The following is a 24,625-nucleotide window of genomic DNA, read 5'->3' on the forward strand; positions in this document are numbered from 1 at the left end:
GAACACATGCGAGTCAGGGCAGGGTCCTGCCAGGCCTGATGACCGCAGCGGTTCTCCGTGGGGCCAGGGGGCCTCACCTTCATGACGTTGAAGAGCACTTCCTGGCCCAGGCTGTCCTGGCCCTTGAAGAACTCATGCTCCGGGTAGGTGCGGGCAATGTCCCTGCGGATCAGCTTCTCGCAAGGTGAGGACATCTTGAGCAGCTCCGAGTACTGGTTCTTGACTGGCATGTCCGTGGCGCTGCACAGGAGCTGCCACACGATGGCCCGGAAATGGTGTGGGATGCCCTTGCGGATCAGCTCCTGGCGACAGGGTCAGAGTGGGGGTGGGGGGGTCGGGGGGTGGGATCAGGAGGCCGGGCTGTACCCCATCCCAGCGCAGCCTCCCCATGGCCACCTAGCCTGGCCTTTGAGATCGGGTCCACCCACACCTCACCCAGGGCCCAGAGCTCGGCCGAGCCACTGCACGGCACGCGGCGTCCATGAGGCTGAATGCGCCGCCCCAGCCCATCACGGAACTCACGGGTGGGAAGCAGGAGGGTGCCTGGGGTGCCAGCCTCTCCCTGATCTCCACACCCATCCCCCTGGCCCTGGCAAGGCACCCCGAAAGTGCCCACACACCTCTAGTCCTGCCCTTTGGTCGTGCTGGGGCCCCTGGCAGACGTTGCCCGTCCCCCGGCCGCCCGCCCAGCCCTGCCGCCTGGGCCACCTTGAGTAGCTTCTCCTTCCTGCGCCGCCACTCCTCCCACTCATTGGCGATCCGGCCCCACAGGATCCATGTGTCCTCCTCCAGGTGGCTCAGGTTGGAGGAGGCTGAGGAGCTGGACACCAGCGAGGAGCCGCTGTTCCGCCGGGAGCCATTCATGGAGCGCATGGACTTGGAGTCGGCTTCCAGGAGCCTGAGTGTGGCGGGGGGGTGGGGGGTGGGGGAGGGGGGAGGCTGCAGGAGCTTCCCACCCTGGCCCCTGGGTCCCAAAGAGCCTGGCCCCTCCTCCCTGGGGTCCCAGAGGATACCAGGGATTGGGTCTAAGTTGTTTTTCCTGAGCGGCACTTGCTGAGTGACTTTCGCCAGTGCCCTAACCTCTCTGAGCCCTGGTACTGATGGAGAGGCTGCCATTCATGTGTCCCATTCTGTGCCCGGCCCTGGGCTGAGAAGCATGGGGAGTAGCTCATTTAGTCTCGTACCAACCCTGTGGGGCAGGTTTTGTAAAGATTTGTTTACAGACGAGGTACAGAGAGGGTGTGATGCTGGCTGGGGGCACCCAACTAGCAAGGGGTTGCATGAACTACCTATTTCTGAGGCTTTGACATCTGGGGCCATCCTGATGCAGGAGGGACTGCCCCTCCCAGGCCTATCAGATTGCTAGAGATAATTAAGGACTTGCCTGCTAGTGCACTTTTCATATGCAAACCAACCAACCCAGAACCCACAAACCACCCACCTCTGTTAGGCTCTTGCACTCAGGGCCACTATCCCTCTGCCCTAATCACCCCAGGGCCAGGTACTAGACAAATATGCCCAGCCCCTATGCCCCCAGCTTGCTGAAGGTATTCAGACTAGCCAGTCCTAAGCCTGATTACATTGCCTCACCATTCCTTCTGGCAGAAACCACAATAAAGGCTCTTGCCCACATTTTTCTCATTCCCTCTGCCTCCTGACTGACCCTGGTGCTTCGCCGGGTGGCCCTGCATGGTGTGTTGTGCCCCTCCTCTTGGAATCTGTGCATAACAAACTGGGTTTTTTGTGTTTTTGGCCATGCCGCATGCCATGTGGGATCTTAGCTCTCTGACCAGGGATCGAACCCGTGCCCCCTGCAGTGGAAGCATGGAGTCTTAACCACTGGACCACCAGGGAATTCCCCAAACTGTCTTTTTAATGGCAGTCATCTCCTGATCTGCTGGCCTTGCCATACTGGCCTAATAATAAAACCTACACTTTAAAACAGGGGGTGGGCCAGAGGAGAAGTGGGAAGGGTCAACTCCAGAGTCAGAGGATTTACTCTTCCCTTCAACAAAGGCTAGAGAAGTGAAGGCCAGGTCCACTGGGCCCCCTGATACTGTGGCTTCCTCATCTGAATGGGAGAACTGTCTGGTGGGAGGTGACGGCAAACATCCTTGTCAAGCCTCTGTTGGAGCTGTCACTTGGCCCAGGGCCAGGTCTAGCTCTGAGTGTGAGGTGGCACCAGCAACTTCTGTTTGGGGCCCAGGCTATACCCCTGGGGCCTCTCCCTTTCCCTCAGGTCCCAACTCACCTGTTCTGCTCTTCGAGTTTGGCCAGTAGCTCTAGCTCATCGGGGCTGAGGTTCTCGGAGTCAGAGGTGGGGGAGCAGGTGGGGGCCGACAGGGCCTCCTGGGACGAGGAGTCGGGGCTCAGAGTGGGGCTCGCCATGGTGGGCAGGCTCTTCAACTGTGAGCAGGGCCAGGTCACAGCTCTGTCTGGGGACCAGAAACATGTGTGGTCAGCTTTGGGCAGGGTGCCCACCCTGTCCTGCCGGCTCTGGACCAGTGAGGCTGCTGGTCACCCAGAGACATTTCCTCACCCCAGGCTTCCCACCTCTGGTCTGTCCACTTGGTCACTCCTCATCCCCACGCACCCCAGTCTAGCTGACGGCCTGGCCGGCTCCTTCTGCCCCGGGGGCTGGCTACTGGGATCCCTGCCTTTGTAGTCCAGCGCCTGGATGGAATCAGGAGGGCAACAGCCAGCGCCTGAGCTGTCCTGCTGTCCCTGCGCTTGAACACCAAGTCTCAACTGACACCCTTGAGTCTTCAGCAGGGCCAGGGGCCAAGGCTCCCCGTCACACTCAGGGTCCCCGCTGCGACCTTGGGGGTGCCGATGCCCCTGCTTTGGTGGCTGTTCCTGACAGCTTTGGTCCCTGTCCCCAGCTGTGGCCTGTCCTGGGAGCCCTGCCTCAGCATCTGACCTTCCCTGTCTCATCAACCAAAGTGGGCTGCTGGCACAGCCAGAAGCAATTATTCTCTACTGTTAATTGTCTGGTGCTGCCAATGGCCAGAAGAGTCAACTCCCCTTGGGCTGGGAAGCCAGGGACATGTCAAAGTGCTAGGAATCTGTGCTCTGATGGCGTCAGAGCGAGAGCTACAGGCTCTGATCAGTATCCTGCTCTTGGCCTGTCATGTGCCGGGTGGGTGCCGGCCCATCTCTCCTACTCCTCCTGGGGATGGTCCAGCCCCACCCTCCTGGGAGCCTCAGGGACGCTGGCTCCAGCTCAGCACTGTGCCGAAAGCAAAGGCTCTGGTCTCAAATGGAACAGCGTCTGAAGTGTGGCTCTCCTTGGACCTCACCTGACCTGGCTCTGACAGCTCAGCCACAGAGGCGCCCTCGCCCAGTTCCTGGAGAGGGGGCATCTGGTCTCCAGGCAGCAGGAGGACAGTCACAGGACAAAAGCAGCCCATCTTGCACCTGCTTGGCACCCTCAGGTCACTGAGCACCTTCCCACAGCCCAAGCTCAGCCCCCAACCAGCACCTGAGGGTCCACAGGTCAGCTGGACTTGATCCTGGCCATGCACTTGATTCTAGTCTCCTTCCCTTGTGCTCCCCTGTCAAGGGGCAGAGGGGACCATTTTTCTTTCACCTCGTCGGGGGCTCATAACCCTCCCACCCCAGGACTCTGTGGCCCCCCAAGGCTACTGGTTCTGCTTCTGGCCCCTGAGGGCCCCCCGAATGTCGGGCACTGAGGGCTCTAGCTTTTGGTGAGTGGTACAAACTCTAGACGATGGCTCCCATCAGAAGCAGAAGACCTCTTCCTCCTGTTGCCCAGCTGGCCAGGGACAACCTGCCCCAAAGACCAAGCCACGGTGCGCCACCAAGCCAGGAGTTAATCATTCCTGAGAGAGGGACAGTGGGGCCCACTCCGGGGCGTCCCGCAAAGTCTGTGGCTGGCCTGGGGCGGAGACGGGCCATGGACAAGGAGTGCTGACTTGGAAGGATCTCTCTGGGCTGGGAGGGGCTGGGAAGGCTGCGTAGGTTTCCCAACTTCAGAGCTGGGAGAGGGGAGTAGGTGGTGGAGGCGAGGATTGGAGCCCCATAAGCACAGCTGGATTTGGCGAGTAGTGGGGGCCTCAGAGACAAAGACCACACGTGGCCAGGGCTGGGGCTGGGGTCCACTGTCTCTGTGCTGAGCCCAGGGGACCCCAGCCTCAGAAGCACATTGCCTTCCCCCGCCAACCCCAACCCTGGCCTGCAAAGAGCCCAAGAGAATGGTTCAGCTCTGGGTTTCCGATTAAAAGAAACTACTAGGGCAATCCACTAGCAGAGTTTGCTCAGATACTTATCACAAATTAATGTGTATTTCATACAAGAAATAAAATGTATTCAATACCCAGGGCTTAAATTTGCAGTCTGAGAGGCAGAACCTTCTGGTCCCTCAGGAACTTTCTCTTGACTCATCCCCATACTCTCTAAATGCTGCGCAGCCCCAGAAGCCATCCTCCTGATACACGCACAGAGACACATACTCCTTCACACTCACACTTACCCACAACCTCACACCCCACACATTCAGATACATCCACACAGACACACTTACCCACAACCTTACACCCCACACACTCAGATACATCCACACACTCACACTTACCCACAACCTTACACCCCACACATTCAGATACATCCACACAGACACACTTACCCACAACCTTACACCCCACACATTCAGATACATCCACACACTCACACTTACCCACAACCTCACACCCCACACACTCAGATACATTCACACTCACACTTACCCACAACCTCACACCCCACACACTCAGATACATTCACACACTCACACTTACCCACAACCTTACACCCCACACACTCAGATACATCCACACACTCACACTTACCCACAACCTTACACCCCACACACTCAGATACATTCACACTCACACTTACCCACAACCTCACACCCCACACAATCAGATACATTCACACTCACACTTACCCACAACCTCACACCCCACACATTCAGATACATCCACACAGACACACTTACCCACAACCTCACACCCCACACACTCAGATACATTCACACACTCACACTTACCCACAACCTTACACCCCACACACTCAGATACATTCACACTCACACTTACCCACAACCTCACACCCCACACATTCAGATACATCCACACAGACACACTTACCCACAACCTTACACCCCACACACTCAGATACATTCACACTCACACTTACTCACAACCTTACACCCCACACATTCAGATACATCCACACACTCACACTTACCCACAACCTCACACCCCACACACTCAGATACATTCACACTCACACTTACCCACAACCTCACACCCCACACACTCAGATACATTCACACTCACAAACCACCTCACACACAGTCTTGCGTGCACATGCACACACGCTCTGACATACACTCACACACAGTCGCAGACCTATGCGCTCAGATACACAATCACACACTATCTCACACCCACACACCCCTTTGACCATACGTGCACATGTACACACACACACACACACGCTTCCTGCACTGACCAGGTCTCGCCACGCCTGGAACCGAGTACATATGGATGGACATGGGCTCACTACCCTCCTAGCTCTGTGAGCAGCCCTGTCCCTTCTCCAGAGCGCCCGGACTCTTACTGCCTCAGTCCCTCCTTCCCTGGCGCTTAGTGGGGGTCATCTGAGAGCCGGGTACTGTTCTAAGGACAGGGATGTGGAGTGGAATGAGGCGAATGAGCCCCCATCTCCCCAGGGCATGCGGCCGCCCCACCCTTGCTGGATGGGCACAGAGACGCAGAGACAAGCCAGGTCCTCTCGAGTGCTGAGGGGCCACTGGCCTCTGAGATCCACACACGCCCTCCAGGTCTGGGGTCCCAGCCTCTCAACGGCCCCATTTCAATGCCCTTTGTTTCTGCTTCACTGCAGCCACCCGAAGGGGGTTCCTGGCTCCTGCGGAGTGCGCAGTGGGCCACCTAATGCCGTCCCTGCTGGCACCACCGCCCGCCACGCCCTTATAAGGTGGCCCATGGCTTAGGAAGCTGAGTCAAGCCAGAGGGGTGGGAGAAGACTGCCGGTGAGCTGGGAGTGGGGTCGGGGGGCAGAAAGGTCCAGATGCTGAGGACCCTCCACCTCCCTTTTCCTCTCCCTCGCAGGGGCGTTTGGACACTGCCAGTCATCCTTCCTCCTTCTTGAAGTACTCTCCCATCTAGTTTCCAAGAGGCCAGGGTCCTGAGGCTCCTCCTGCCTTGGCCCAGCCTGGCACCCCTTCCTCCACAGGCCCTGCTTTGGTCCTTATCCCTTCATGCCCTCGGTGAGTTCACTTTCAGGACTTAAATGACCAGATACATGTCGGTGACTGTGACACCCTCGTCCGCAGCTTTTCCTTTCTCCTGAGCACCAGCCAAGATTGCCAACTGGCTCCAGAATGGCTCAATCAGATCCACCACTGGGGTAGGAATCACCACTGTCTGGGTCCCTGCTACTTCTGCGACCTGCACTGAGCCTGGTACAGCCTGAGAGTCGAGAACTATTGGAGGAATAGAACCTGCCTGCCCACCCACCGGTATTTCCTTAGTGCCAGTCAGGTCCTGGGCACCATGATGAGGGCTGAATACTGCTGGGCAAAGACAGAAGCAGCCCCTGCACGCCCAGAGCATACAGGGGTGGGGGGCGGGCAGAGACCAAGAGATGATCACCTGTGCTTTCTATTACAGATTGAGAGAAACGCATGGAATAAAAGATGAGGTAGAGTGGAAAACAGTCTGGCAGTTCCTCAAAAAGGTAGACAAAGAGTTGCCAATATGACCCAGCAATTCCTCTTCTAGGTTATCTACCTGAGAGAATGGAAAATGTACATTCACAGGAAAACCTGTACACAATTCTTTTTTTAATTCTTTTCCTGGCCGGGCCGCACAGCACGTGGGATCTTAGTTCCTCAACCAGGGATCGAACCAGCGCGCCCTGCATTGGAAGCATGGAGTCTTAACCACTGGACCTGCAGGGAAGTCCCACCTGTACATGATGGTTCCCAGCAGCACGATTCACAATAGCCAGAAAGTGGAAGCAACCCAGACGTCGATGGATGAATGGATAAATGAAATGTGGTCCATCCAGACAATGGAATGGTATTCAACCATCAAAAAGAAGGAAACTGATTTTTTTCGGTGAACTCTTTCCTGGCAAACCACCCTGCCCCCGACCACCTCCAGGGTTCTGGCTCACTTCTCTCCCCTCTCCCCAAAAATACCTACCCCTATACCCCAGCCCAAGGCACATTCTATGGCAATTCCCACCATACACACCTGCCTGCCCTACTGGGTCATGAACCTTCTGGGGGCAAAGGCCTATCTTCTTAATTTTCTACTCCAAGCCCCTAATGCAGCATCTGGCCAATAGTAGGTACTCAATCAACGTCTGCTGGATGAAGGAAGAGAAAAACCCCTGTGCTGCTCAGCCAGGTGATCAAGGTCAACACCATCAGTGATAAGTCATGTTGAGAGCATGTGCACTTGATACGCTGACATGAGAAGGGCACTTCATCTCTGGACCTTTCTCCCCAAGACTATGAGAAAAACATGTGACCAGTCCAGATTAGGAGACACTTTAGAAAATCCCTGACTAGTCCTCCTCAAAACTGTCAAAGTCATCAAAAACAAGGAAAGCCTAAGAAAACTGTCCCAGATAAGAGGAGCCTCAGGAGACTTGACAAAATGTCCTACGGGATCCAGGAAGGGGTCCTGGGAAAGAAAAAGGAAATTAGGGAAAAACTAAGGAGATCTGCATAAAGTATGGACTTTAGTTAATAATAATGTATCAATATTAGTCCATTAATTATAACAAGCTTACCAGATGATGTTACTAATATGGGGAAACTGGCTGTGAGTCTGTGAGTGTGGGGTCTGTGGGAATGCTTTGTACTATCTTCTCAATTTTTCTTTTTTTTTTAAGAAATGATGAGAGATTACATCTATTTATTTATTTATTTTTGGCTGCATTGGGTCTTCATTGCTGCGCGTGGGCTTTCTTTAGTTGTGGCGAGCAGGGGCTACCCTTCATGGCGGTGTGCAGGCTTCTCATTGCGGTGGCTTTTCTTGCTGCAGAGACCAGGTTCTTGGCACGCAGGCTCAGTAGTTGTGGCTCGCAGGCTCTAGAACGCAGGCTCAGTAGTTGTGGAGCATAGGCTTAGTTGCTCTGCGGCATGTGGGATCTTCCTGGACCAAGGCTTGAACCCGTGTCCCCTAAATTGGCAGGCAGATTCTTAACCACTGCGCCACCAGGGAAGTCCTGATCTTCTCAATTTTTCTGTAAAGCTAAAACTGTTTTGAAAACCAAAGTCTATTTTTAAAATTAAAAAAAAAAAAGATTCTGTACCAGGGTAGACAGAAAAGTAAAGGACAGTTTTATAACATGTGAGAGGTGCCCTAGCGAGTAGAGTTGCTCACTGGGTCTCCTGACGAGGCCGTAGAGGAAGAAAGGTTTGCATTTGGATTTCTTTTCTCTTTCTTTTTCTTTTTTTCTTTAAGTACTGACCAAAGTATTTTAAAAAATCATTTCATTTTATTTTCACTGAGTGGCTTGCGGGATCTTAGTTCCCCGACCAGGGACTGAACCCGCGCCCACAGCAGTGAAAGTACAGAGTCCTAACCACTGGACCATCAGGGAATTCCCTGCACTTGGATTTCTGACTCCAGAGCCTTTGCCCCAAGTTGATCAGCTGAGCTGTCACTCTGCATTCAATAACTTTAGAAACAACCTATGTAAAACACCGAATGCAGTGAGCGCTCAGTAAATGACTTACTCTTTTTCAACAGGGAGAGTGAGTGAGTGTGTGTGTGCCATCTTTCAGAGGCAGGCAGAAGACCCCAAGACTCCTTTAATTTTGCTTTCCTACCTATCCCGCCTCCATACCCCACCCCCTACCAGCCCAGCTTCTGATCCTCTACCTCTAATGATTATGGGGACCCAGAGTCATTTCTAAATCTGAAGCCTTGAAAGATGCCACGTGACCCCATCTGCCCAGACAGATTATCAGCTGGGCCACTCAGACCACCCCGACTCCTGGGGAGACGGCCTGACGTCTCCGGGTCTTTTCCTTGGCCATGGGGTGGGCATTTGATGGGCGAGCTGCCCCTCAGGTAACAAGAACGGCTGCTGGAATTCTGCAGTCACTGCCGGCCCTCCTCTTGTCCCCAGTTCTAGCCGCTCCTCCGTGCCACTCGTGATGTTTCCACATCCATGTATCTTCCTCCATGGCTGTATGTGTAGATAAATGATCCCAGATCTCTTCGCCTCCCGGGAGGACTTCAGGGCCAGCAGCCTGGGTTCAAATCCCTCCTCACCTACTTCTCTATCTTTCTGATCTGGGTACAATGTGCTTTGTCTCAGTTTCCTCATCTGAAAACAGGGCTGATGATAGTACCGACCTCACAGGTTTTGTTGGGAGGAGTAGATGAGCTAAAACCTGTCAAGTACTTAGTTCAGGAGCTGGCCCATGATATTTATTTCCCCCTGGGTGGAAAGTTCCATGAGGGCAGGGGCTGGCTAGCCCACTAGTGGATCCCCAGAGTCTAGTGTACCATTAGGCATCTGATATTTGTGGACTGAATAAACAAACTTCCCCTCCTCAGCAGGCCCACCCCTTATGTGGCGGCCCTATTTAAATATTAAACGCAATAAAACTAAAATCATTGTTATTGGTAGTAACAGCAGCAGCAGCAAGTACCTTCAGGCTAAAATCAGCTGTGGAAGGACCTGTGGAATCCCTTCTGACCTAGGACCTGTGGAATCCCTTCTGATCTAAAAAAAACAAGTTTACTACCTTGCCATGTCAGCAGCTACTTTCTGCCACCATCACAGGTTCCTTCCTGGCAAATCCCTGATTTCTCTATATTTCAGTATCCCTGAGAATGACAAAGGAAACAATTTAAAGCCCTCATAAGCCTTCCAGGGACAGGTGGATAAGAGACATGGCATCTTGTAAAGGATCTCGGCTCTTCAAAGCCAAGATGGTATCTTTCCTGCTGCAAAGGCTGGCTGGGCTAGGGCCCAGGGCGAGGTGGGTCGGCCCTGCCTTTGGGGGCTCTCCAAGCAGATGGATCTGACCTCTTTCTACAGAAGAGATCCAGGCCCTCTTTCAGAAGTGGGTGAGTAGGGAGGGCTGTCAGCTCCTAAAATCAACCAAGTGTCTACTGAGCATCTGCTACGTGCCCTGTTCTCGCCTAGGACTCAACCATGAACAGACAGAGACGTGCCCTGCCCTCGCGAGACTCTTGGGCTGGGAGATAGCCCTCAATGAAACAATCTCACAGGGACTTCCCTGGCGGTCCAGTGGTTAAGACTCCATGCTTCCAATGCAGGGGGCACGGGTTCCATCCTCGGTTGGGGAACTAAGATCCCACAGGCCGTGTGGCGTGGCCAAAAGATAAAAAACAACAACAACAACAAAGAACAATCTCACAAACACGTCACGGTGCGCTGAGAAATGAAAGAAAAGTGCCAGTGGGGCTCTTGAAATTTCCCTGGAAGGGATCAATCTCTTCCCCAGCCCAGGTGAGTTGTTAGTTCTCCTAAGTAACCTCCCTCTTGCCCTCTGTTTGGCTTCTAGAACATGTGTGCAGCAGACATCCCTGGGCGGGGAGGGGTGGGGTGGGGTGGTTTGCTGCCTTTCCAAGTTCAATTCCAAATACTGGTCCCTTTTTTTTTTTTTTGCGGTACGCGGGCCTCTCACTGTTGTGGCCTCTCCCGTTGCGGAGCACAGGCTCCAGACGCGCGGGCTCAGCGGCCATGGCTCACAGGCCCAGCCGCTCCGCGGCATGTGGGATCCTCCTGGACCGGGGCACGAACCCGTGTCCCCTGCATCGGCAGGCGGACTCTCAACCACTGCGCCACCAGGGAAGCCCTCAAATACTGGTCCCTTTGACCAGGGAGTGTCCCATGGTGTGTGCCCCTTGGATGGCATTTGGGACACGAAGGCCTATAGGATGAAACCCACCAAACAAGGCACGCTTCCCTGCATGCACCATGCTTGCTCCTGCCGCCTGGGCCTCTTCCAAGCACTCAGGCTGCCTGGAACACCCCTCCATGCCGTGCCTGCCCAGAGAGCTCCTCTCCCAACTCGTATATCACCTCTGCTCCACCTTCCCTGATGCCCCGGGATGCACCGGGCCCTTATCTCTGCTCCACAGCATGCTGTCCGTTAATCTGTCTCCTGCTTCCACACAGGATGGGATGGTACGGGCACGGGCTGGAATACTGGTTCCTCCGGGTGGCTTGGGGGGATTAAATGAGATAGTACACCAATGGGGCTTGATACAGGGCCTGGTGCGCAGCACGGCCTGATCAGTGTGCGTTCCTGGTTTCAGCTCTTGCCTGCTGACGTGGAGAGGATCTTTAGATGCAGGGCAGGAGCCACCCCTGACGTTCCTTCACACCCCAGCCCCTGACTCGATTCCCAGTACGTGGTGGAGGCCTCATCCGGAACAACCAGCACCCATATTCTGCAAGAGGAAACTAGAGCACAATCCTCCGTTCCCCCTGCACCCATCAAAAGCACATGCACAAAGACCCGGCCCCAGCCCCCCAGTCTAGGGTAAAGGGCACTGATGTCTTTCACCAGCCCTTCCCGGGAACCTTCCCGTGTTTTCCTAAGGAGTCCACAGTCTATCCTGGGGAGGCTTCTGAGCCCACTGCATCTGCACAAAGTCCCCCCTGGGGAGGCCGTGGAGTTTGTTTCCTGTGTGCCTAGTGACCTTCAGAAGTCTCCTCGTTCAGTCCTCCCTTCAGCACGTGGGCAGAACAAACCTCTCCCCGCCCAGCGTCAGAGGTCTACGTGGGGTGTGGGCACTGCCAGCAAGCAGGCACCCGACTGCCCTCTGCCCCCCGGGAGGTCCCTGTGGGGCCACAAATCCCACAACCAACTGTCTCTTAGCCCTGATGTAGACTGGCTCAGCCATGGAAAGACACCCATTATCCACTGAGGCATCAGCTAATTCCAACCAGGGGCCCAGGATGCCCAGTGACTCTGCCAACACCCACAGGTGGGCGACTGCCCTCCTGGACCCCACTGACCCCTTCCACCTGGTGCCCAGGGGACATTCAGGGCCACATCCTAACCCCTCTGGCTCCCCTGCAGTACAAAGTTCTGGTTTCGGGATTTCTCTCCCCATTTTCTAGATGGGTAAGTCAAGGCCCCAAGCCTAGATGCGCTTTTCCCCAGAGCCATCCAGAATCCGCTGGTAAATATCCACAAGGAAGCCTGGGCTTGCTCCTCTGGGGCTTTCCAGGCGTGCTTATGTCAGACAGGCAGCGCCGGCCTGATCTGGATTCCCCTCAGGCAGGACCTGGGGCTCCTTCGTAGTCCCTGCGGTCCTGGCTGCGCTGTCTCGCCAGTTCTGTGATCTGCCCTCCTCTTTGACTTGCCTCATCCCAACCTGCAGTCAAACCAAACCACCTGCAGTCGACCACAGAAGCCCAAGGGAACACACAGGCTGGACCCGAGGATGTGGGCTGTAGGGCAGGAAGAGCCAGTACACCTGGAAAGACACGATGACATGGGTCCCCCAGATCCATCCCAGCCTGGCTGAGGGAAAAAAAACCAAGCCGACTCCTCACTCGTGTTCCACCCGAGCCTCTTCAGCACATTTTTCCTTTCTGAAAATATTCCTTAACAAAGAGCTGTCTGCTTCTGGCAGGCCCAAACCCAGCCTCACTGGGTCTCAAATGCCAGGATCGAAGGAAGCTGTTTCATTTTGGCATGACATGCCGGTCGTGGGTGAAAGAGTTCTCGGGGCTGTCAGGGGCTGCTCCTGCCATTTGAGGCCAGTGGGCGTGGTGGGGTCAGGATGCTGGTCCTACCAGTCTGGTCAGGCTTCAGGACCGGGGCCAGGAGCAGGTGGTACCCCTACCCCTCTGCCAGGGGTGGCAGAAATCAGTGGGCAGCCAGTGGTTCTTTTGGGGAGACTGATGTAGGCGAGAGAGGGAGCATTCTTCCCTTTGAAGAAGGGTAAAGCGAGGGAGATGAATAAAGGGGAAGAGGCCTGGGGCAGGTGTCCACAGGGGTGCTGGGAGATTCTGGGTCATCCCGCCACCTCCAGGGCCCCAATAGGGGCACGGGCGCAGGGAGGCTGGTGTGGATGGGAAGGCTGGCTGCCTGGGGCCGGGCAGGTAGCTCATGTCTCTGAGTCTCTGCCTGAGCTGGGAGCTGTGGGGGCCTCCAGGAGGACCTGGGCAAGTGAATTCCAAGGAGGGGTGCCAAAGTGCTGAGGAGCCCTGTGTGTGTGTGTGTGTGTGTGTGCGCGCGCTTGTTGACGGGGGCAGGTCCCAACTGCCTGGCCCTGTGTTGGAGGTCTTAAGTTTTTCTGCGTGTGTTGGGGATCCAAGTGTCTGTCCGTGCGTGTGTGTGAAGGGCTCCTGAATGTGTGTGAGGGGCCCAGGGTGTCATTCAGTTGTTGGGGGTTCATGGGTTTTGCTCTGTTGCCTCCCAGATGTGTGTGTGTGTGTGTGTTTGTGCGTGTGAGTGGGGCCCTCACAGAGGTGGGTGTCCCTTAGGTGAGGAATGGAGTTCAGAACATCTGTTGGGAGGTCCTGAGCATGAGGTGAGGGTGGATCTTCAGGAAGTAGGGATCAAGATGGGTCAGGATCAGGGTGTGGGTGCGACGATGACCCTGAGGAGTGGCTTTCAGGGGTGCCCTTGGGCACGGGGCTGCTGGGGGTGGGAGATGGCCCAGCAGGCTGAGGTGAGGCCTGCGGGCAGGAGTCCGGATTTATAGAGGCTGGGGAGGGGTCCTGTGCTGTCAGAAGGGAGGGGTATGGCTCTAAGATGGGTATTCTTGGGGGCGGGGGCAGGTCTGGGCCCAGAGATAGGATGTGAAGTGAGGGGAGGGATGGTGTGGCAAGGGGTCTACAGATGAAAGGGGTCTTGAGGGATCGGGACAGAGAGAGGGCGGAGGTCCTGGGCTTGCGGGGGCGCTCGTAGGGGCCGGGTCTGCGGGGTGGGGACTGGGGGAGCCCTGAAGGGTCCGGGAAGGGGTCCTGAGGGTCAGTAAAGAGGGTGAGCGGGGGTCACGGGCCTGAGGGGCCCTCCCGGGGAGGGGGCGGCGTGGGGGAGGAGGGCGCCCGGAGGAGTCGTGGGAGGGGCCCTGAGGGGTCGGGAAGCGTCGGAACGAGGATGGGCAGGGGCCAGGGCCCGAGGCTGACGGCCAGGGTCCGTGCTGGGAGTGCCGAGGACTCCCGGCGCGGGTTCCGGGGCGAGGGGGCCCGAGTCCCAGTCTTGCCCGGCCCCCGTGGGCCGCAGCGCGGAGTCGCGGGCCTGAGAAGGCGCCCGGGAGGCCCGGCCCGCACCGCCTACCTACCTGCGAAGAGCGCGCCGCCATAGCCATGCCGAGCCTCGCCGTCCCGGGCCGCGCCGCCGTCCCGGGCCCCGCCGCGTCGCTCGCCCCGCAGCCCGGCCCGGCCCCCTCAGCCGCCCCCCGGGACCGCGGCCGCCGCCGGCTCTGTCGCTGCCATTTCACCCGCTGACAGGAGCCGCTGCCCCGCCCCCGAGGCCCAGTCAGCCAATTCACCGCCCCCAGGCGCTATGGCTCCGCCCACTGACCAGGAGTGACGGGGTGTCTGGCCAATCCATGGTCACTCCGTAAGGAGGGCGAGGGCCCTGGCTACGGCCAGAAGGTTGCCGCCTTTAAGGAGAGAAGCGAATTGAAATTAGGGAAGCAGTGAAGGACGGGGTGTTTTGCCTATCGGAATGTGGAATCCTGTTGATCAACACTTGGAAGGACCAATAGAAAGGAGAGAGGGGTGTGTCTCTGAGGGAAGGCTGCGTCCCTGAGGAACCCCAGACAGAGGCAGGCCAGCGTTTGGCTCTAAGCCCCGCCCAGAGCCGGGCTTTTTGCCCAATAACGAGACTTCCTGGGACGGCCATTATTAACTGCCCCTCAAACCTCGGCCATGGTAACTCTTGGGCCTCTATAAAGAAGATTGACACCTAGAGAGCCAATGACACTGAAGGAGGGCGGTGAAGTGACGCTCTCTGGCCAACGAGATCATGTGAGGTTAGCCTCCCGGGCGGTGGGGCTTGAGGCCTGGTGGTGTGAATGAAGTACGGGAGGGGCTGAGAAGGGCGTGGCCTAGATCAGTGATGGGGCGGGGGCAGATCAGGTAGAGGCTAATGGGTTGGGTCTGAGAAGGGGCGTTGCCAGAAATCCCTTGGGCTGAGGGACCACATCTTCTCTGAGCCCGGCTCTGTGCTGAGGGCGGGGCTTTGGGTGGTCGGGGTGTCACACCGGAGACTCAGGCCTGTCGCATTCTCTAGTCTAGGCCGGGTTAGGTATCTTGTCTGAGGCTGACAGTGTCTTATGTTCCCCCAACAAACTCAGAGCACGCTGTTATCACTGCTCACATGGCCCTCCCATCCCCCACCACTCCTAGATAGATGGGGGCGGGGGAAGGCGGGGCCTAGGTCAGGGGGTCCCTGGTATTGCTGAGCAGGGGCCCAGCACATGGGAACTGCTTATAAATGTTTGATGAGTGAATGAATGGCGGGCCCAAGATTATTAACAGGGAAGGGAAGGGTGGGGGGATCGCTCAGGCTGGGGAGGGAGATGTAGAGGCAGTTATGGATAGGGGGCAAGACTTAGAGAAAAGGACAAGTTTCCGCCCCAAGATGCAGGGGTGGGCCCTGGAGGGGGGTGGGGAAGGGAAGGACCCTGTCACAGAAGAGAGGGTGACATCGTAAGTTCAAAATGGAGAGACAGAAATGGAAACGGGGAAGGCTGGCACCCAGAGTGGGGAGTGTCAGGACCTTCTGAGGTTTGAGATCTCAACCTTCTAAATAGTAGGTAGGGGGCTCCTTCTGGTTTTGGGAGCGGTGAATGCCATACAGCCACGCTTTCTGCCCCTGTTCATCCGTCTCCGCCTCTGTCTACACTCTGTCCCATCTACATTTTGCCTCTGTCTGTTCTCTCTTTGTCTCTGTCTCTACTCTGAATCTGTCTACACCCTCTCTGCCGCTGTCTATACTCCTTCTCTGTGTCGTCCCTCTCTCTTACTATCTATTGTACATTGCATCTATTAAAATTTTGGAACTGTTAAGAAAAGCTTCCAAGCGTATTTCTAAAAACTCTGTGGTAAAAATAGTTATAATGAATTCCTTCTCCCCCACATGCCCATATACCCCCATACCCCATTTTTTAAAAAAGAACGTATCTTTGTGACTTTCCTGGTGGTGCAGTGGTTAAGAATCTGCCTGTCAGTGCAGGGGACATGGGTTTGAGCCCTGGTCCGGGAAGATCCCACATGCCGTGGAGCAACTAAGCCTGTGTGCCACAACTGCTGAGCCCTTGTGCCACAACTACTGAAGCCCATGTGCCTAAAGCCCATGCTCTGCAACTAGAGAAGCCACTGCAATGAGAAGCACGTGCACTGTAAGGAAGAGTAGCCCCTACTCACTGCAACTAGAGAAAGCCCACGCACAGTAACAAAGACCCAATGCAGCCAAAAATAAAAAAATGAAATTATATATATATATAAAAAGAACATAACTTTGATTCCCTGGCTGTCCAGTGGTTAGGACTCCATGCTTTCACTGCCGAGGTCCCAGGTTCCATTCCTGGTTGGGGAACTAAGATCCCACGTGCCGCAGGGCCAAAAAAAAGGAAAAGAAAAGCGTATCTTTGCCTCCCCCTCCCTTTTTTTTTTTTTTTGGTGGAGGGATCTTAGTTCCTGGGCCAGGGATCGAACCCATGCCCTTTGCAGTGGACGGGTGGAGTCTTAACCACTGGACCACCAGGGAAGTCCCTATTTGCCTTCCTTCTTTTAAAGCTTATGTGCTGGCCATTTCATAGTCCTTGACAAATCCAAGGTGACCTTGGATTTGCAGAGTATGAAGCTGAAGAGAATCTTATGGACATTGTCCTCTGATTCCTGGGTGGACTTGGGAGGCAGGGGGAGGACCCCTATGGACATGTTAGAGATAGGATGCAGAGTAAGTCAGGAGGGCAAGAGTGACACCAGGATGTGGTGAGGGTCAAGTAGTCACCAAAGGACAATCTCTGAGCTGGCTGCCCGTGGTCCCTCATGCGGAAGAGTGAGGAGCCATCATAAAGGACAAATCTTGGGGTTTGCCTTCAGAAAAGAACAGTTTGGTGTGACCCACAACTTCCAAGGAACAGAAGAACCTGGACTGGTACAGGAGGTGGGGGACAGAGGGGTCTGCAGAGGCACAAACCTGGGTGGGGTCCAAGGCCACTCAGATAGAGGTCATGACCAGATCGTTTCTGGGACCTTGCCTAGGAGATAAGTGGCATCTGGTGTCTGGGGAATAATGTTAAACACTAGGAAAATGCACAGGGCATCTGACCCTCTCATCCTTACTCTGCCGTATTCACACAAAGGATAGTTTTATTCTGGGGATGCTTTGATTCCATTTTTATAAGCACAGTGGGAAAAAAAATCCAACACATTTCTGTTGGAAAAGACTTTTGAATCCTAAGCTGAATCTAGCCAATTAGATTGCTGGATCACTTTGCTATTCAGTGCACTTAAACCGTTCCCAATTTTTTTTCAGTGTTTATTTTTACTTGATTGAAATCATTTTTATCAGGAACATTTTTTTCCATGTGATTTTTGCAGTAAACATTTGATTCATTAATTGGACTCTTTTTGTCCAGTTTTTACCAGCTGTCAATTCTACCTCTGTGATTTTTTTTTTGGGGGGGGTGGTTGTCATTTCTTCAGAGTCAGATTTTGCATATTTAAATTTATTAAAAGACTCTTCTCAGTATTTAGCAGATAAGTTTTAGCACAATCAAAAATTTTTTTCTGGACTAAGCTTTGGACTCAAAATTTGTTTGTTGGGAATATTGACTAATATGGTCTCAGACTTGATACTGTCTTATAAAGAGCGAAAAAAGGGACAATATATGTAGCTCCTCCTATAGAGAAGTAGAGTCTGTTTCCCCATCACTTGAATTTGAGCTGGCTTTATCACTTATTCTGACCAACAGAATGCATCAGAAGTGATGCTGGGCTAGTTCTGAGCCCAGATCTTAAGAGGCTTAGCAGCTTCTGCTCTTTTTTTTTTTTTTTTTGGAGAATTTTAAATTGTGGTAAAATATATAACCTAACATTTGCCTTTTTTTTTTTTTTTTTTTTTTTTTTGCGGTACGTGGGCCTCTCACTGTTGTGGCTTCTCCCGTTGCGGAGCACAGGCTCTGGACGCGCAGGCTCAGCGGCCATGGCTCATGGGCCCAGCCGCTCCGCAGCATGTGGGATCTTCCCGGACCGGGGCACGAACCCGCGTCCCCTGCATCGGCAGGTGGACTCTCAACCACTGCGCCACTAGGGAAGCCCCATTTGCCATTTTTAAGTGTACAATTCAGTGGCATTAGCTGCACTCACAATGCTCTACAATCATCACTACCTACTTCCAAAATCTTTTCATCATTCTCAAGTAGAAACTCTGTCCCCATGAAACAATAACTCCTCATTCCCTCCTGCCCCACCCCCAGCCCCTGGTAACCTCTATTCCACTTTCTGTCTCTATGAATTAATCTATTCTAGGTAGTTCACCTAAGTGGAATAATACAATATTTGTCTTTTCGTCTGGTTTATTTCACTTAGCAAATATTTTCAGGTTCATCCATGTTGTATTAGAACTTCATTCCTTTTTATTAAAAGCTAAATCATATTCTGATGTTTGTATGAACTATATTTTGCTTATCTATTCATCTGTCAATGGACGCCCGGGTTGTTTCCACCTTTTGGCTACTGTGAATAATGCTGCTATGAACACGGGTGCAAAGGTATCTGTTTGAGACCCTGCTTTCAATTATTTTGATATATGCCCAGGAGGGGAACTGCTGGATCCTATGGTACTTCTATGTTTAGCTTTCTGAGGAACCGCAAAAGTGTTTTCTACAGTAGCTGCACCATTTTAAATTCCCACCAGAAATGCATGGGTGTTCCAATTTCTCTACATCCTTGCCAATATTTGTTATTAAAAAAAAAAGCTATAGCTATCCTAGTAGGTGTGAACTGTTATCTCACTGTGGCTTTGACTTGCATTTACCTAGTGACTAATAATATTGAGCATCTTTTTATGTGCTTATCAGCCGTTCGTATATCATCTTTGGGGAAATGTCTATTCAAGTCTTTTGCTCATTTTTAAACTGAGTTGTATGTTTTTTGTTGTTGTTATTGAGTTGCAGGATTTCTTTATATGTTCTGGATATTAAGCTCTTATCAGATATATGATTTGCAAGTATTTTCTCCCATTCTGTATGTTGTCTTTTCACCTTCTTGAAGACGTCCTTTGATGCATAAAAGTTTTAAATTTTGATGAAGTCCAATTTATCTATTTTTTCTTTTGTCGCCTGTGCTTTGGATGTCATATCTAAAAATCCATTGCCAAATTCAGTGTCATACAGGTTTACTCCTATGTTTTCTCCTAAGAGTTTGATAGTTTTAGCTCTTATATTTAGGTTGTTTTTCCATTTTTAGTTAATTTTTATATATGATGTGAAGTAAACGTCCAATTTCATTCTTTTGCATGTGGAAATCCAGTTGTCCCAGCACCATTTGTTGAAGACACTATGTTTTCCCCCATTGAATGGACTTGGCACTGTTGTGAAAAATCAACTGGCCATAGATGTATGGGTTTATTTCCGGATTTTCAATTCTATTCCATTGGTAATACATCTATCCTTGTGCCAGACCACACTGTTTCAAACTGTTTTGTTTCTGTAGCTTTGTATTAAGTTTAAAACCAGAACGTATGAGTCCCGTCAGCTTTACATTTAAGGTAGTTATTGATGTACTTATTGCCATTTTGTTAATTCTTGTGGTGGTGTTTTTGTAGTTCTTCTTTCTTCCTTTCTTCTTTTGCTCTCTTTGCTTGTGATTTGATGAGTATCTTTAGTGTTATGTTTGGATTCCTTTCTCTTTTTTTGTGTATGTATCTATTATAGATTTTTGGTTTGTGGTTACCATGAGGTTTATATATAGGAATCTGTATATGTACATGATTATTTTAAGTTGCTGATCTCTTCAGTTTGATCATATTTTAACAACCCTGCATTTTTCCTCCCCCCCGCAATGTTTACTGTTTTTGACATCATATTATACATATTTTTGTTTCGTGTATCCCTCAACTACTTATTGTGGATATAGATGACTTTATTACTTTTGTCTTTTAACCTTCCTACTAGCTTTTTAAAAAAAAATAAATTGATTTATGTATTTATTTATTTATTTTTGGCTCTGTTGGGTCATCGTTGCTGTGTGCAGGCTTTCTCTAATTGCAGTGAGCGGGGGCTACTGTTCGTTGTGGTGCGCGGACTTCTCATTGTCGTGGCTTATCTTGTTGCGGAGCACGGGCTCTAGGTGCACAGGCTTCAGTAGTTGTGGCACGTGGGCTCAGTAGTTGTGGCTTGCGGGCTCTAGAGCCCAGGCTCACTAGTGGTGCACCGGCTTAGTTTCTCCGCGGCATGTGGGATCTTCCCGGGCCAGGGCTTGAACCCGTGTCTCCTGCATTGGCAGGCGGATTCTTAACCACTGCGCCACCAGGGAAACCCCCTACTAGCTTTCTAAATGGTTGATCTACTACCTTTAATGTATATTTGCCTTTAAAATGAGATTTTTCCTTTCATAATTTCACAGCTTTAGTTATGGTCTTTTCTTTTCTGCTTAGAGAGGTCCCTTTAACATTTCTTGTAAAGCTGGTTTGGTGGTGCTGAAGTCTTTTTAGTTTTGCTTGTCTGTAAAACTTTTGATCTCTCCTTCAAATGTGAATGAGAACCTTGCTGGGTAGAGTATTCTTGGTTGTAGGTTTTTCCATTTCATTGCTTAAAATATATCATGCCACTCTCTTCTGACCTGCAGAGTTTCTGCTGAAGAGTCAGCTGATAGCCTTATGGGAGTTCTCTTGTACGTAACGTCTTGCTTTTCTATTGCTGCTTTTAATATTCTCCCTTTGTCTTTAATTTTTGCCATCTTAATTACAACATGTCTTGTTATGGTCCTCTTTGGGTTGATCCTGATTGGGACTTTCTGTGATTCCTGGACCTGGATGTTTGTTTCCTTTCCCAGGTTAGGGAAGTTTTCAGCTATTATGTCTTCGAATATGTTCTCTGCCCCTTTCTCTCTCTCTCATCTCCTTCTGGGACCCCTATAATGTGAATGTCAGTATGCTTGATGTTGTTCCAGAGGTCTCTTAAACTGTCCTCATTTTTAAAAATTCTTTTTTCTTTTTTTCTGTTCAGCTTGAGTGATTTCCGCTATTCTTTCTTCCAGTTCACCGATCCATTCTTCTGTATCATCTAATCTACTGTTGATTCCTTCAAGTGTATTTTAAAAAAATATTTATTTATTTGGCTGCCCTGGGTCTTATTTGCGGACGCAAGATCTTCGTTGCGGCCTGCAGTATCTTTTGGTTGTGGCATATGGGATCTAGTTCCATGAACAGGGATCGAACCCCGACCCCCTGCATTAGGAGTCTTAACCCCTGGACCACCAGGGAAATCCCTCAAGTGTATTTTTAATTTCAGTTATTGTACTCTTCAGCTCTCTTTGTTTTTTCTTTATATTTTCCAACTTTTTTTTTTTAATGCCTAACTTCTGGGAATTCCCTGGCAGTCCAGTGGTTAGGACTCTGCGCTTTCACTGCTGAAGGCTCAGGTTCAATCCCTGGTCAGGGAACTAAGATCCTGTAAGCTGTGTGGCACAGCTTAAAAAAAAAAAAAAAAAGCCTAACTTCTCACTCTGTTCATCCATTTTCCTCCTTAGCTCTTTGAGCATTATTGTGATCAATACCTTAAACTCTTTACTGGGTAGGGTTGCTATAAACCTTTCGCTGTTGAGAAATTTGGTTATGACAGTTTCTGCTTGTTTTTTGATGTTTCTGTTGGGGGTTGATGAGAGAGCTGCCTACCCTGCCATTTAGCCCAGTAACCTGGGTGATGAGAGGCCCGTGACTCAGTCACCCCTGCGGTCTCAATCACCAACCAATCAACCTCAAGCTATGAGTAAGTCCATCTGTTCCCATTTTCTATTGCTGTGCAACAAACCACCGTAGAACTCAGTAACGTAAAATAGCAACCATTTAAAATATATTCATGGGTTCTGTGGGTCAGGAGCCTGGACAGGGCACAACAAGATGGCTCGTTTCTGCTCCATGGCATCTAGGACTTAAGCTGGGAAGACTTGAAGGGCTGGGGGGTGCCTAGAGTGGCTGGGAGCTGGCATTATCTGGTGGCATTTCTATTCACGTGTCTGGTTTCTGGGCTTGGATCACTCAAATGATTGGGGTCTCTTGGGGGGGAAATCCCTCTTTTTTTTCTGTAGTCTCAGGGTGTCTCCATGTAGTCCCTCCACATGGCATCTCTAGCATGGCAGCTTCAGGGTAGTTGGACTCCTTACATGATGTGTCAAGTCTCTGGGAGTGAGTCTTCCAGCAAACAAGGAAGCAGCTTGCATGGTCTTTTATGATCTAGTGTTGGAGCTCATATAATATTGCTTCTGCTATACTCTATTCGTTGAAGCAGTCCAAGCCCACCCAGATTCAGGGGGATCAAGACCTCCTCTCTTGATGCGAGCATTGTCAAAGTATTTTCGCTTATCTTGTAAAACTGCACTGGCTAAGTAGGCAGACTTAATCGACCCACCAGCTGACCACAGATGCATGAATGAGCTCACCTGTACTCAGCAGAACTTTCCAACAGAGCCAGACTCAAATTTCTGAACCACACAATTATGAACTAAATAGCTTTTATTTTTATTTATTATTTATTTTGTGGCACGCGGGCCTCTTACTGTTGTGGCCTCTCCCGTTGCGGAGCACAGGCTCCGGACGCGCAGGCTCAGCGGCCATGGCTCACGGGCCCAGCCGCTCTGCAGCATGTGGGATCTTCCCGGACCGGGGCACGAACCCGTGTCCCCTGCATCGGCAGGCAGACTCTCAACCACTGTGCCACCGGGGAAGCCCTAGTTTTTATTTTGAATCATTAATTTTTGGAGAGGAGAAGTTTGTTATGCAGCAAATGCTAACTGATACATCTTGGCAGGTACATAGCACTCACCAAGCCTAATATCTGCTGATCACTTCCTGGAGCCCTGCAAGGTGAGAAGACCCATGGCTTCTGTAGTTCAATAACTTCTCCCTGTCTGGGTTCACCCTACAGTCCACTGCCCTTGGTTTTACCTGCCATGACAATTCCACTCATCCCACTGCTCCTTGATTAGTTTCAACAACCCGTGAACATAATAAAAGAAATGTTGAAGCACTCCTTAGCTATTCTACTCTTAGACTATACAGCTTACTCCATTTAGTCTCTCATTTTGCAGATATTAATTGAGCATCTACTATATGCCATTCACTCGAAAACACTGGAGACATGATAGTTAATGTGAACAAAAAGGTCCCAGCACTAACAGAATTATAGTCTGGTGGGATATGGTAAGTCATTTCTAAAATGGTCCCTACCTCTTGGTATTCATGGCCTTGTGTAATCCTCTACTAAAGAGTAATTTGCTTCTAACCAGTAGAATATCTCCTCATGAAGAAATGCCATTTCGGAAATTAGGTTACAAAAGATTCTGACTGCTGTCTTGCTGGCACTCTCTTCCTTGCTGGCTTTGATGAAGTTGCCTTGTTGGAGAAACTCATGTGGTAAATAACTAAAGGCATCCTTTGACCAACAGATAGCTAGGAACTGAGACTCAGTGCAACATCCCACAGGAAACAAATCTGACCCAAGCCCACATGAGTGAGGTTAGAAGTGAATCCTTCCCCTATCCAACTTTCAGATGAAACCCTAGTCCTCCTGGCCATCCCCCTAATTGCAGCCTCAAGAGAGATCCCAGGCAAAGGATCCACTAAGTCATGGATAGATTCCTGACCTGCAAAAACCTGGGATAACAAATGTGTGTTGTTTTAATCCATTCAGTTTGTGGCAATTTGTTATATAGTAAGAGATAACTTGTATGTAGGGGAGCCAGAGGTGAAACAAGCAAATCAGTGAACAATTGGGAGATAGATCACAGAGTGATACCAGATATCCAAAGGGACCCAAGAAGAAGCTTGAAATCCGAGCCAACTGGGGCTTCCCTGGAGGTCCAGTGGGTAAGACTCCATGCTCCCAATGCAGGGGACCCGTGTTCGATCTTTGGTCGGGGAACTAGATCCTGCATGCATGCTGCAACTAAGAGTCTGCATGCTGCAATTAAAAGATCCAGCACGCTGCAACTAAAACCCAGTGCAGGGGCTTCCCTGGTGGTGCAGTGTTTTAAGAATATGCCTGCTAATGCAGGGGACATGGGTTCGAGCCCTGATCTGGGAAGATCCCACATGCCACGGAGCAACTAAGCCCATGCACCACAACTACTGAGCCTGCGTGCCATAACTACCGAAACCCACACGCCTAGAGCCCGTGCTCCACAACAAGAGAAGCCACCTAAATGAGAAGCCCGCGCACTGCAATGAAGAGTAGCCCCCGCTCGCCGCAACTGGAGAAAGCCTGTGCGCAGCAATGAAGACCTAACAGAGTCAAAAATAAATAAATTTATATTCAAAAAAGACCCAGCGCAGACTAAATAAACAAACAAAAAACAAACAAACAAAAAAACCTGAGCAGACTAAATATACAAGACACTAGAA

General features: G+C 51.5%; 1 protein-coding gene across 2 annotated transcripts in view; it reads right to left on the bottom strand.

Moving 5' to 3' along the window:
* EVI5L (ecotropic viral integration site 5 like) overlaps positions 1-14,494 on the bottom strand; it is a 30,486-nt gene extending 15,992 nt beyond the window's left edge. Inside the window, exons 1-4 of one of the 2 annotated variants that reach the window (XM_065873322.1) lie at positions 14,335-14,494; positions 2,252-2,435; positions 709-898; positions 78-302 (exon numbers count right to left, since the gene is read on the bottom strand). In XM_065873322.1, coding sequence (XP_065729394.1) covers positions 78-302; positions 709-898; positions 2,252-2,388 — 552 coding nt within the window. In that variant the 5' untranslated portion in view covers positions 2,389-2,435; positions 14,335-14,494. Of the gene's footprint in view, positions 1-77; positions 303-708; positions 899-2,251; positions 2,436-14,334 lie in introns of those variants that run through there. The other variant, XM_065873323.1, reaches the window with a different exon arrangement.
* Between the last annotated feature and the right edge of the window lie 10,131 nt (positions 14,495-24,625).

Source organism: Phocoena phocoena, chromosome 3 (assembly GCF_963924675.1).
Source record: "Phocoena phocoena chromosome 3, mPhoPho1.1, whole genome shotgun sequence".
In the NCBI taxonomy this organism is placed as follows: domain Eukaryota; kingdom Metazoa; phylum Chordata; class Mammalia; order Artiodactyla; family Phocoenidae; genus Phocoena; species Phocoena phocoena.